Genomic DNA, 14,128 nt, shown 5'->3' on the forward strand with positions numbered 1-14,128 from the left:
GCCAAATTCTTTGATGCCATCGGAGGGAGCTGTCAGGGGGCTAAGATTGATCGCCTCATCTCCTCTCCGTCCCTCTGACCCACTTATTTAAAAATCTTCCACTAGATCGACTTTTCATTTCTGCTTTGAGATCTAGTTTCCCACCAATTGCTTGGGGCCCTGAGTCTTATGCCCTCTCCCTCCAGTAAATTACAGCACTCCCTAAAATTCAGACTATCTCAATCCCCTTAAAATAAAATAAAAACAACAACAACAAAAAATTTCCACCACGCGCCAGAAATGGAATACCATTTCAGTGGTCATTATTTCCACCCCCTCCATGTTCCGGGATTTTTTTTTTTAACTAGCACAATGACAAAAATTGTCCTGGCGGGGAAAATCCTCCCCCCCCCATATATGGAACTGAGCTTTGAGAGTGATCTGTTAAATAAATCCGTAGCTACCCTGGTTCTTGTTCATGTCCTATGTAGATACAGATACAGGCTTGAGATGTGGGTGCAATGCACCTTAGACCCTGATTGTTGGGGGTATCATAGAGGAATACAGATGCCTCCGCCTGAGGAAGGCAGGTTGACATAGGGGCAGGGGCTGTGCTGCAAACACGGGGCAGAGAAGGGAACTGAGACCACACAGCTATGGAGGCCGGAGGCCCAAAAGGGCCCCTCAACATCTATCTCACTCCTCTGTGTCAGCCTGCGAGTGCCTGTCGATTTTCCAAGATTTATCTGTTGCTTTTGGAGGGTGGGATGGGGGTAGTGGTGCTGATGATTGTAAATCTCTTCTCTTCCTTATTGCACCTTAACACTGACCTTTCCCAAAGTGGGGAAGCCTCTTTCTACCACCTTTTTCTCTCACATTTAGATCCTCACTCAATCTTTTCTGGGGAGTGGGGGGAGAATGCTGCTGGCTGTGTAAAGAAAGCATTGACTTACTCTATTAAAAATATTTTAAAAAGGAAAATTTCTCCCTTAGATTCTCTTGTTTCTGGGGCTTCCAGAACCTCCCATCCTCTGAAGGGGATGAGGGAAAGGTTCTCTAACTTTTCTGGAGAAAGGGAGGCATTGGAGAGAGGGAGTGAAGGACTGGGGGGCTCATGGTGTCCAGGTCGGGGTCCTCTAGAGTTTTTGAATCAATTAAAGCAAATAATGCTCTCTGTTTTCCACCAGGCCTAGACGAGCGATTGGCCGAGGCCGGTCCCGTGACCACGAATTCCCTGCAATTTCGCCGGAGTCCTGGGTTTAATAGAGAGAGTCCCCATACGCTTGTATTTATCAGCAATATACAATTATAAAGGCCCAAAATTAAAAAAAAAAAACGAGAGCGAAATCTCCCCCTCCCAAAATCGCTCCATCACATAAACCTGGGGGGGGCAGGAGGGGGGGTCCCTTCCGATCCTCCCTCCTGACGCCCCCCCCAGCAGGCCCCCTCCCCCTCCACTGAAAGCCATGAATTTTGAATTTGAGAGGGAGATTGGGTTTATAAACAGCCAGCCATCGCTCGCCGAGTGTCTGACTTCCTTCCCCGCTGTCTTGGAGACATTTCAAACTTCATCAATCAAGGAGTCGACATTAATTCCTCCTCCTCCTCCTTTCGAGCAAACCTTCCCCAGCCTGCAGCCAGGCGCCTCCACCCTTCAGAGACCCGGGAGCCAAAAGCGAGCCGAAGATGGGCCCGTTCTGCCGCCGCCGCCGCCTCTCCCAGCCGCCCCCCTGGCTCCCGAGTTCCCCTGGATGAAAGAGAAGAAATCCGCCAAGAAACCCAGCCAATCTTCCACTTCTCCTCCGGCTGCCTCTTCGGTCCCGGCCTCCGGGATCGGCTTGCCCGCAGGTCGGTAAGCGGAGTGGGGGTGGGGTGAGGGACAGCGAGAGAGGGGGAGAAAGAGCGATGGGGGAGGTAGACAAGCTGGCGAGTCTGTTGGGGTTCCTTGCCCCATGGATTCCAGGGACGAGGAAGCAAAATAGACCGCTGGGGTGCAGGCCTGGCCGTTGCCAGATTTTTCCCCCCTACAGCAGATTTTGGAAGATGATTGGGGAAGAGCTTTTTCTCTGCTGGGAGAAAAGAATTCGATTGACCCTCCTCTGTGTGGAGGAATCAAAGTGTTGTTGCTGGGATTGAATCTGGGGGCAGGGAAAGATTCGGTCCCATTTCTCCCAGCTCTCAGACAAGAGAGGGGATCTGAGAGCTAGGGAGGAAAGCGGGTGAGGAACAATCTTTCTTTATGAAGCCTCTCCCCGGGTAGTATTGGAAAGTGCAGAATTGAGGGGTCCACTAGGACTGTGGGAGAAGGCTCTGAGGTTCTGGGGCTGAAATGGAACCGCTCCCTACCCCCTGCGTGGCCCGTGGGCGGCTCTCTGAATGCTTTGTCCTGACGTGGGCCGGCTGTGCCGACGAAGAGGACGCGAAAGAAGGGAGAAGCACTGAGAGCAGCTCGCTTGGGTGGGCGGGAAGGGGGAGGGCTGCTGATACTGTTTTTGGAGGATGGGGTAGTCTTTATTTCAGCCGAACTGAGGTTGGGAAGAGGACACTGCCCGCTTTGACGCCCAGCCTGCTTTCCCTGCAGATGGCCCGGGGCTGGCGGAGACGGCCGGCGGCGGGGCGCGCAGGCTGCGCACGGCTTACACTAACACGCAGCTGCTGGAGCTGGAGAAGGAATTCCACTTTAACAAGTACCTGTGCCGGCCGCGCCGCGTGGAGATCGCGGCCTTGCTGGACCTCACCGAGAGGCAGGTCAAAGTCTGGTTCCAGAACCGGCGCATGAAGCACAAGCGGCAGACGCAGCACCGAGAGCCTCCCGACGGGGAGACAACCTGCCCGGGCGCCCTGGAGGACACCTGCGAGCCCGCTCCGGAGCCCGTGGCTAGCCCGGGCCGCCCCTCCGTCTCGCGGGCGGCGCAGGAAGCCAGCTCTCACCCTAGTGAGGTCGCGCCGGGTCCCTTGGGCGCCCCGGGCGCCCTACCTTTGGCCTCTCGCGGGGATGGCGCGAGGGCGCCGAGCCCCGGCTGCGACCTGCACGGGGTCGGCGGGCTGGAGCCGGAGCCTTTGCCTGAAGACACCTTCTCCGAGCGGCAGGATTCGCCTTTCCTGCCGGACCTCAACTTTTTCGCCGCCGACTCCTGTCTCCAGCTGCCCGGCGGCCTCTCCCCCAGCCTGCGGAGCTCCCTCGACAGCCCGGTTCCCTTGTCCGAGGAAGAGCTGGACTTCTTCACCAGCACCCTCTGTGCCATCGACCTGCAGTTCCCCTAACCGGTCCCCTCCTGCCAGCCCTTCCGTCCCCCACCCCTCGGTTGTCTAATGGAAAACCCCAAGGCGGTTAGACGTCTTTCTGTGTTTTGCTAAAATTCAGGTATTATTGAATTAGCGTTCAATTCACTTCCTTTCTTCTTTCTCTAAAATACTGGGCACTCGGGCGTCTTTTTCAAATCACACAGAAAAAATCCGTTTGGTAGACTCCGTCCAACGAAATCTCAGGAATAATTAAACTCTAGGGGGGCTTTCTTGAAAAAAAAAAACCCACAAAAACTAGAGGAACCTATTTTCCTCTTTTTTTTAAGTTTTAGACGGTAGATTATTTATTAAAATTCTTTAATAGGAAAAGGGGAAAGTATTTATTGTACATTATTTTCATAGATTAAATAAATGTCTTTATAATACGAAAATGAGTGTGTGTGTTGGGACGCAGCCTTTCCCCCCACAGCCCCTAGACCGTCCTCGCTCCCCCAGTCCCGCGCGGGGTTGGTCTGGCCCTGGGCCGGCTAAGTCCGGGTGGTACAAAAGTGGCCCGCAGCTCCCACAAGACTGGGGCTTTGCTGGAAGCTCGGTCACCTCGCCGTCCCTTAATATATGAGATGGCCTCTGGCCCTGCGCTGGTGTTCCCCGGCCTCGACTTAGACATAAAGATGGGCGGGTGCAGGGAGAGGGTGTGCTGCCCACAGAAGAGGGTGCTAGGAGAGGAGGCCTGGGGAACAGGCGTCGCAGGGGTGGCGGGGAGTGGGGGTGGCGGGGCGGACAAAGGCTTAGCTAAATTGGGAGGGGTCCTAGGGTTTCCGAGGCTTCTCGCTTCAGCGCCCTACGCCTGGCGGAGGGGGCTTTTTCCAGAGAACAGGGAGCCTGGGGACGCGAGGCCTGGGGACATGGCCAGGCTGAGGAGTGGAGTGGGGGTCGGGGCTTTTCTGAGGAAGCAGGATCCCGTGCCCCGGCGTGGTAACGGGCCTCCAAGTGGGAAGAAAGGCAGCCGGGTGAAAAAGGCAGCGGGGCCGGACATCAATGCTCTTCCGTCCCCCAGTCACTGCAGGGCTCCTGGGGTTGGGAGAGCGTCCGAAGAGCGGCGGGCCGACGAGCCCAGGGAGGCCCGGGCAGCGTGGGCAGGCGTTTGGCCTGCAGGGAGGGAAGGAGGGGCGAGGACAGCGGGAGGGAGACCGGGAAGCCAGGAAGATGCTCAAAATGGCGCTGGGACCGGGCGGCAGGGAGGGCGAAGGAAGAGCTGGTGGCCGCCATGACAGCCGCTTCAGGAGGCGCGGAGTCCCGCCCAGGGGACCTGTCCCCGCGTCCACCTTCTCCTTTCCCGGTCGTCCAGACGCCAAGGAAGAAAGGGAGCCAGGGAGCTTCCTTTTAGGCTTTGTTTATTTTAAAATTGAGCCCCGCGGATCCCGAGGACGCGAGATGGACGGAGATTCCGCGTGCGGGTGGGAAAGGGAGGGGGCGCGGCGGGTCCGCAGGCCCCGGTCGGCCTCGGCGACTCAGACTTTTGATCCTTCGCTCTGGGATTTGAAGCCCGGCCAGCCTTTCTCCAAATGCAGACCTACCTGTCTTTGCCAACAACTTCATTTGCCATCTCAATACTATCTCCTATTCCCCACCGCACCCTGCCCGACGACTTGCAAACCCGGTAAGCGGGAAGCAAGGATCGATCTTCCCCATCTGCCTTCTGGTATCTTCCGGGAACGTGGAGATTTAAAGGGCCCTGGAAAGCCATCCATCCTCAGGTTTATTTAATATTTTTCGGGCTCAGAAACAGACACCGCAGGGCTACCTCCCTAGCAGATGCTGCCGTTCTCTAAAAGCAGTTTATTTCCTGGGCCTCCCAGACTTTTCCCTGGACCCGCAGGACCGGGACTTGGAATAGCAGGCACCGAGAGGCAACGAGTGTCACGAAAAGCCAGGAGCCCTCATGGATCGTGACATATAGGACTAGACAGGCCCTAGCATATTTTTTTTAGCTGGTCCCTCAGTGTGGGAAGTACACACATCGTATTCAGCTGAAATTTAATCCCTTAAACTGTCTTAATATAGAATTCATCTCCTGCGTTAAATAATCCTATGTCATGTTAAATTGTACTTATTTATTTCATAAATAAATTAATATAGAACAATTAGATGTGTTATAATAATATCATGTATCTTATTAGTTTACTTTTCCTCATAAAATATATAGGTATGAAATAAATCCAATATATTAAAGTAATAATACACAGCTTATTGGCTTGTGTGTTTATTTTCCCCATAAATAAGTGAATATACAATATATTAAAACCACACTATACATCTCTTTGGGCTGTGTGTTTATTTCTCCATAAAACATGCCCATAGGCAGTGTTTAACATCTTAAAAATCACAGCGCATAACCATCTCTGCACTGACAAAATGAAACAGACATTTCAGCTGGGGTTTTGATTTCTGTGGACAGCCAAACTGGGTAATTTGGTCTAATTAAAAATGCTCTTTCAGCTAGAGCAGGTTGTTACAAAGATCAAAAATACCAGAAAGATCACGCTAATTGCCCACCTTCCAGCTTTCTGTGGTCAAAAGGGGAGCACCCTTCATCAATGCCAAAAATGCAGGATCTGCTCTGCTGGAGAGAATTCACATCCTGGGATCATGACTTGGTCTGCCAAACTCAGGGGCTTCTGAGGCTCCAGTTTTCTAAGAGCCTTGCTGTTCTACAGCCCAGCAGCATTAGCACTACCTGTGAGCTAGTAAGAAATGCAGAATCTTAGGCCCTACTGCAAACTGAATCAAAATTTCAATTTATCAGATTCCCCAGGTACTTTGTATACACATTAAAGTTTGAGAAGTACTGCTCGATCATAATGCCACCTTGCTCTTTGTCTTCCTCTCATACTTAAGAATTTTTTGACCCACTTTACCTGGCCACTGCCTTCCAATTCTCCCCAACCCAAATCAGTGGCCCAAAGGGCAGGGAGCCTCAGCTCCTGCCGGAGGCTGCAACTGTCCTGATTCCTCCTTGCCAAAGTGCGTGGGGAGCCAGGAGGGTCTAGACGAAGGCTCAATCTACCTGTTTATAGATATAGGTACTCTGTGTATCCTGGCGGCGAGAAAGAACCAATCCAATGGAATCAGGAAGTCCAGCATTTCCCTTGGTTGATTATTTGAGAGGAGTTTTTACAAACAGCACATAAGCCTTTCTGTCTCTCTTATACTCACAGAACTCACCATCTGATGCCACCACAGTAGAACAAAAAGGCAATGCATTTCCAAAAGGAAATGACTCCTGCTTTCAATCTTCTCACCCAATTTCAAATTCAAAGGAATGCCTGGCAAATTGGAATTCAAAATGGATAGGGATTCAGCGGCCACTGTTCCAAATTAGCTTTTTCCTTGTGTCATCTCTGAGGTCATCCTCTTTAGCCTGCGTTTTCCTGGCTGGCTATGCAGAAGGAAGGAGAAGAGGAGGGGTTCCCAGATAAGCCAGCAGGTCCCCCAGTGATGGCAAGTTAGAGGGCAGTGCCAGGTGGCTACACTCACTTATCTCATCCTGATTGGGTCAGGACCAACTGTGAGTGGCCTGTAGCACAGACTGGATATAAATTGACTGTGGTTGGAGTGGGAAGGTTTCAGTGCCATCACGAAAGCTGCTGGTCAGTCTGCCCTGATCTTAGTGAGTCATTCTTTTAAGAAGAATGGCTCATTAATATTATAGTGAAAGCAAAAAACCATTAGATTGAGGAATTATTTGCAATCACGATAACCCTAAGTCATTAAAAAAAATGTAACTCATGCCTGGGCAAGTCCCTTCCCCTTTCCAGACCTCAGTTTCTCCATCTGTAAAATAAATGGAAGAATTAAATGCCTCTAGTGTCCTCTGCATCAAGATATGTCAAAAGTATATTTGTTAGCCTTCACAATGTATTAAATATTTATTGTGGCTGGTGCCATGACTCTTGATGTTTCACAATTGTCCACCTCCCAAGTATCTGGTAGAGCCATTTTAACAAATTTCAATCTGTGTCTTTACACCAAAATTGTGCCCCCATCCATCATTTAAACGAGTGAGGAGAGAAATCTTTTCAGCAAACATGTAACTGGATGCAGTACTGTGTGCCAGGTGCCAAATATTCAATAAATATAAATATTAAGAAGTGTCCTAGTCATTTTCTTTCTGGCTTTCATCCTCTGCCACCTTCTCCAACATTTGGTTATGTTTACTCTTGTTTACAAAAGAGTAGGATATTTTATATGAAAACAGGCACTAAACTTCTTCTTTGACATGGTATACTGGACAAGATTACTTTAGGTTTTGTCTGACTGATGGGGCATCAGAGCATTGGTACAAATTCTGGGTTTCCCTAAATAGCCCTGCTAAATTCCCCTGCCTACCTATCCCCTAAGTCTATGACAAACACTCAACGGCTCCACTGTACATCTTGCTGAAATGTGCTCTAGTTAAAAACATTTCCTCAGTTTGCAGAAAGTGGTCTCTGGGGCCCCACATAATCCCTTCTACCTGCCATGGTTGGTGTGGCCCCAATCCTCCACTGACCTCTCTAGCCCAGCTCTGCTCTTCCGTCTTGTCGCCCACCCCCATCCTCTCTATGCACTCAGTAGTGAGGCAGATATTTAGTGCCTGAAGGAAATCTAACAAACTGCTTCCTCTTCTAAGGAGAGAGTCAACAGTGAAAGAACCTTCCTAAAACCTTCTCTAATTCCCAAGCATCATAGAAAAAATCACAGTATGGACCGTCATTCAGATACAAATTCAGCTTGATCTGTGGTCGATAAAATTTCCAAAGTGGATATTTTGGCTACAAGTACTACAGTTGAATAAACCCAATTTAGTAGGAAATTATTTCAGTTTTTCATGTCATGCTAATCTTTCCATTTAGAAAGATTCCAACCGTCTGACTCACCTTTCACTCCAAATAAAAGTTTACATCCTGTTGATCTACCTAGATCACAGAAGTCAGGTTCAACCCCAACCTCCCAGGAAGGACAGTTTCTAAGGTAAATCCCTCAAGGGAGAAGAGACAACACCTCCCTGGAAAACTTTTCCTAAATATTTGAAAGATCAGGAAGTTCTTGTTAATATCCAACCTCAAATATTTGCGCTGCAATTTTAATCATTTGGGTTCTTTATATATTATATGTTAGGCTCTAGTTTTCAAAAAACTTCAGCTTAGAAGAAAATCCTTTGCCTAAGCAGGGCCAACCTTCTCAATTCTCAGTGAAATTTGCATAGGATAAAGTACGTATTGTATAATATATGGTGATATGTTATGTGAAAATATAGCACATATGCTATTTTCCTATCACATATTTCCATATTTTAATATGCTAGCTATATTAAAAAACAGAAGATTGACTCATACTATTTCAGAATATGCATGTAATGTTAATATCATACGTTTATAGAGTTCTCTATGGTTTATATTTTCTTGTTTACTTTAATTCCACTAACAATGCAGTGAAGTAAGTATTAAACCCATTCTTCTTCTCTGAGACTGAGACTCAGAAAAACCAGGAAACTTGTCCAAGGTCATAATACTAAGAATTGATCAAGCAAGGATTTGAACCCAAGTATTCTGTCTGCCAAACTAAGTAGTCTTCCCATTGCAGTATGTACCACCCACAGTCTACGGTCCTCAACCAGATTTGTGACAATTTAATTCGCTTGCATTAAAAGAAGCACCACTGAATTAAAATTCCATCCTCCCACAAACAGCAACAAAAAACCCTCTCTTGGGGTGGCTGGTTAGCTCAGTTGGTTAGAGCATGGTGCTAATAACACCAAGGTTGCTGGTTTGATCCCCATATGGGCCACTGTGAGCTGCGCCCTACTAAAAAAACAAACAAACAAAAACAACCCTCTCTCTTATAGAGGAAAAAATTATAACCCTGAATATCCTCTTAATTCTGAAGTTCCAACCATTTGTCTTGGGCGTGGCCTCCAATATCTGGGCTGGGGAAAGTAGGCAGAGAGATACTTAAGAGCCTAAGGAAAGAACTGTTCAGATTGCTACTGCCAACTCCCAGCTAAAATAGATTACTTCACAGAAAAGACCACAATAAGGTGTACACTTCTAACACATCCCCATTTTGGTTAGAATGGTTCCCCTGACTACATTCTTAGTGTGATAAGTCTAGCATCTCTCCAAGAAAATGTCAATTCTAAACATTCTTATGGTCTCCTTTCTCTCCTATATGTCTAAGTAGATTATATCAAAGAGGAAATCAACTTTATTTCACTTTGGTATTGGGTCCATCCAGACCTTCCTTGGTGAATTTAATTTGGTCAACCAGAAAATCCTATAGTCCATTGATTTTTCCAGAGGTGGATTACTTCTCTTTGTTTATTTTGTTTTTCACTCAGCTGTGGGCTTAGCAAGGAACCCAGGATCTACAAACTTTCTCCTCAGGCCAGAGTCTAGCAAAGCTTCTTTAAAGGAAGAGACTTGGGAACATAGGGAGCCAAGTTGCGTTTTCTCATAGTCCTTTCTGCTGGGGTTGGGAGAGCCAGCAGGAATTTTGGAAAAAGTTTTAATTGTTCTGCTACACAAGGGAGTGTAGTAAGACTCAGGGATGAATTGGAGATTTTAGTGACTTTGGAGAACTGAACCAAAACAATCACTGACAATGTAACTTGAGGCACTTTAGCCCCACCCCTTTTCTTCTTGTCAGTAATAATGGACTACTGGTGACTTCAACTGTTACTAAGGAGACTGCGTTTCCCTAGCTCTCAGACTGATTTCTGGTCTTTTATTAAACTAACTTGCAATTTACTTCCTCTTTTAGACCTCAAATTTTTCTCATAATTAAGAGGGCAAGGGATGAGGTGGGTAGGTTCTCTCTGGTGTGAGGGAAATGTAGAAAGCCAAGTCTCAGATCTCTCAGAAACAGGGCAGCCAGGCTTAGCTCAGATATAGGCCTAGTTCAGATTTGGGGTTAGAAGAAAAACCCTAGTTCCCTACATCCTTCTTCTCCAAAGACCTCTGTGGAGAACATCTTGAAGTGAGAGGAAAAAGCTAGGAGCATCTACAGACCCAAAAAGAGGAAACAAGTAGCTGGCTCTCACCTCAACACCCCTTTCTCTTCAATTCCTCTGCAGGCCACCCCTGCCTCCCATCTCAGTTCTTTCCTTTGTCTGCCCTCATCCCTTTGGCAGTGAACATTTTTTCACCCTCCCCTATTGTATCTCTCTTAAAGAAGTTACCAGTTGGTTGCTCTCCCCCTAAATAGTCCTGGCCTGAAGCAGGGTCTGAAGCAAAGTAACATGTGAGAAGGGAAAGGGGCAGGAGTCCTGTGAAATGCACCGAGCTCTCTCTTGGTTCGAGGCTAAGGGAGGCTCACAGTCCTTAAGAGAAGAGATAGACAATGTGACTCTGGTGATAAAGATAGAAAGCAGGAGAGGTGACTGTAGAGGACAGGCAAAATGAGGAGGAATGGAAAACAGAAAGATGGAGACACAAAAGACACAGAGAGACAACTCTGAGGTTACTTGCAGAAGGATGAGTACTAACCCTGCCCTTTAGGGGGTGGGGAAGTTTTGAGGTTTCCCTCTGGACCTGTCCCACCTGTTTCTCTTCCCCTCCTGAGCTCAATTGTTTATAGAGCTCCCTCCCTGAACTCTTGCCCTCCTGGACTTGCCCTAGCCCCAGCCCCAGGCCTCCGGCCAGGCAGACACCCTGACAGGTTACAAATGAGCGTGGGTGTTGGATTGCTCCAAGCTCTTGTCCTCAGAGTCTGGAGGAGGAGAATCAATGGGCTCTACCTAAGAGCTTCTCTTCCAGTCCCATCCCTGTCTGAAGAGAGTGAAGGAAGCACTTCCTATTCTCTCTTCCCCCAACCCTGGCGCAACAGACACATAAAAACAGAAAGGGGTGACAGTCCACTCTTAAGCCTCAGGACGGAAGTCTTATTCACTGAATATCTTATTCTCTGAGCAAGCTCCCTTGATCTATTCTAGAAAATTCATTGAAAATTTGAGTAGTCTTTAAGATGTAATTGGTATTAAGTTTACAGATTTGAGGCTTGAGATGCTTTCGGGGGGGGGGGGGTGTGTGTGGGGAAGAGACGGAGGGAGGTGAAGGAAGGAACCAAGGAATACAGAATCTACACTAGTTTTAAACACTTCAGAAAAAGAATAAGAATTCCCTCCTCGTCATCTGTAAACATCACCTAGCCTGGTGCTCATTGTGGCTCTCTGGAGAGATACAGGAGGTTATTTGAGTCTGAGTGAGCAAACCAGCTACAGCTATGGATGGCTAGAGAGAGGATAAATACATCTCGAGAGATGAGTTGATGGATAGGTAGGGAACGAATATAAATATGGAGAGAGATGGACGAACGGAGAGATGGATTGAGACAGAGGGAATATAAAGAGAGGCTGAGGGAGAGAAATGGATGTGTGAATGAGGAGAGAGCATTTATGCAGAGAGATGAAGAGAGAAACAGGGCGTTTCTCATCCTCCCTTCACATATCTGTCCTGTCTTTCTCCCTGAAATGCCAGCTTCCCACCCCCCACTTAATGAATTCGTCCTCTAGATTCTAGACTCTGCCTCACACCCTTAGGTGTTTTTGCACCCTCTTCCTTCACAGTCATCCATTTGGTCCAAGATAACATACCTCACCCAGCTGTCCTAGCCCATTATCCCAAGACAAATTGGGAGAAACTGGGAGTGGGAGTTCTGGGCAAAGTAAGGAGGTTAGATTCCCTATCTCCCCATCTACAGCCTTGGGGGTAAGAGTCCTTTGGGGGGTGGGAAAAGTGAGGGGCAGCTGGGTTGAATTTGTCCAAATCTAATAACCCAGGAGCCTATTGAAGGCCTGGCGGGATTGGGAGGGGAGAAAAGTCTTGAATATTCCTCTAACTTTTCCCCCTCTCCCTCTGGTCCCTTCTTTGCAAAAGTCTTTGAAGAAAGATGTTTTTGACGCTTCCACGTCGCTCTCAGATGGATGGGCTGCGGGTGATTGAAGTGTCTTTGTCATGCTAATGCTTGGGGGGTGATGGATGGGCGCTGGGGCTGCCAAACTCTGGCCCGCTGCGCCCATTGGCCTGGGAGAGATCACATGCACCCCTCCACCCCCACTCCCTACCCCCTTCTTGGGGGAGCGCGCTAGCCCAGGCGAGCTGGGCCGGGCCATGGATTCAGGCTTCAGCGCTGTGACATACTGCCGAAAGGTTGTAGGGCAAGAGGGTGTCTCCCCCAAACGGGCCGACCCTCCTGCGGCCTTCACGCATGGACTATAATAGGATGAACTCCTTCTTAGAGTACCCACTCTGTAACCGGGGACCCAGCGTCTACAGCGCCCACGGCGCCCCTACTTCCTTTCCTCCTAGCTCGGCTCCCGCAGTTGACAGCTACGCGGGCGAGACCCGCTATGGCGGGGGGCTGCCCAGCCCCGCACTCCAGCAGAATTCAGGCTATCCTGTCCAGCAGCCGCCTTCGGCACTGGGGGTACCGTTCTCCAGTTCCGCGACTTCGGGGTATGCCCCAGCAGCCTGCAGCTCAAGCTATGGGCCTTCTCAGTATTACCCTCTGGGCCAACCAGAAGGAGATGGAGGCTATTTTCATACTTCGAGTTATGGGGCCCAGCTAGGGGGCTTGCCCGACGGCTATGGAACCGGTGGAGCTGGCTCGGGGCCGTATCCTCTGCCACAGCCCGCTTACGGGAACGAGCAGACGGCGAGCTTTGCCTCGGCCTACGCTGACCTCCTCTCCGAGGACAGGGAATCGCCCTGCCCATCAGAACCCAGCACCTCCACTGCACCGACCTTCGACTGGATGAAGGTTAAGAGGAACCCACCCAAGACAGGTAGGGCTCAGGCGTGGCCACCCCCTCTCTGGGGGGCCCAAAGCGGCTCTGCTGCTCCTGTACTGAGGTGTCCTGGGCCCAGGCTGAGATGCTCTGGTAGAGGCAGGTAAGAGCACTCCACCCCATTTCAGGCCAGGTGGGTTCTCCCCATCCAGTGAGTGCTGGATTACTCTTAAGAGTAAGTCTACACACACACCCTCGCTTCCTGATCTGTGTGCCCAGTACTGGCCCAGGACCTGGTGTGCCTGGAGGTGGGGGAATGGAAATGTGGGGGAGGATGCTCTCCATTTGGAGATCATCTTGTGTGTGTGTGTGTGGGGGTGCGTGGTGATCCGTGGGAACTTTGAGAGCTGAAGTTGGACAGAATGGTAAATAGGGCTACAGAGCTGGCCCCGGAGGAGGGGAGGGGAAAGAGAAAGAGGTGAGATAACTGACGTGGCTCTTCTCCGCCCCGCCCCTAGCTAAGGTGTCCGAGCTCGGCTTGGGAGCGCCCGGCGGCCTCCGCACCAACTTCACCACGCGGCAGTTGACCGAGCTGGAGAAGGAGTTCCATTTCAACAAGTACCTCAGCCGGGCCAGGAGGGTGGAGATCGCTGCCACCCTGGAGCTCAACGAAACGCAGGTCAAGATTTGGTTCCAGAACCGGCGCATGAAGCAGAAGAAACGTGAGCGGGAGGGCGGCCGGGTGCCTCCAGCCCCTCCAGGCTGTCCTAAGGAGGCATCCGGAGAAGCCTCTGACCAGTCGACATGCACCTCCCCGGAGGCCTCGCCCAGCTCCGTCACCTCCTGAGCTCAACCTCCCCACCGACTGGGCTCCGGGTCCCTCGGTGCCGCAGTCCAGCGCTCTCCTCCACTCTCCCCGTCCCCGGCCTGGGCTTTACTGCTGGGCGATCCTCACCACGGCTGGGGCGCCAGCTTAGAGCTGCCTTTGGGGAGGGGGGGAATGGGGAAACACTCTTCTCCGGTCTGGGCGGGGTGCTGATGGCTGGGGACCCTACCTGACCAGAGGCGTGGGAGACGCAGAACCTGTCAATGTGGACGGAAGGGCTTCCTTCCTCCTTTGATCTGGGGATCAGCCCG

General features: G+C 50.1%; 2 protein-coding genes across 2 annotated transcripts; both read left to right on the forward strand.

Moving 5' to 3' along the window:
• The first annotated feature begins 1,264 nt into the window (after positions 1–1,264).
• On the forward strand, positions 1,265–3,652 carry HOXB2 (homeobox B2). Its single transcript, XM_081028474.1, has 2 exons — positions 1,265–1,827; positions 2,561–3,652. Exons 1-2 carry the CDS (start codon positions 1,446–1,448, stop codon positions 3,241–3,243), a joined length of 1,065 nt encoding a protein of 354 aa, XP_080884600.1. The 5' UTR covers positions 1,265–1,445; the 3' UTR covers positions 3,244–3,652.
• Positions 3,653–12,394: 8,742 nt separating this feature from the next.
• HOXB1 (homeobox B1) lies at positions 12,395–13,838 on the forward strand (the record flags this gene model as incomplete). The annotated part of the gene is made up of 2 exons (XM_081027984.1): positions 12,395–13,048; positions 13,510–13,838. Exons 1-2 carry the CDS (start codon positions 12,472–12,474, stop codon positions 13,836–13,838), a joined length of 906 nt encoding a protein of 301 aa, XP_080884110.1. The 5' UTR covers positions 12,395–12,471.
• Positions 13,839–14,128: the final 290 nt, after the last annotated feature.

This window comes from Rhinolophus hipposideros (genome assembly GCF_964194185.1).
Source record: "Rhinolophus hipposideros genome assembly, chromosome: 20".
Taxonomy (NCBI): Eukaryota; Metazoa; Chordata; class Mammalia; order Chiroptera; family Rhinolophidae; genus Rhinolophus; species Rhinolophus hipposideros.

Excerpts from the sequence above, each read along its gene's own strand:
- HOXB2 (XM_081028474.1), top strand. The coding sequence starts at position 1,446 with ATGAATTTTGAATTTGAGAGGGAGATTGGGTTTATAAACAGCCAGCCA. Across the intron at positions 1,828-2,560 it reads CGGGATCGGCTTGCCCGCAG|ATGGCCCGGGGCTGGCGGAG; the intron begins GTCGGTAAGCGG and ends CTTTCCCTGCAG.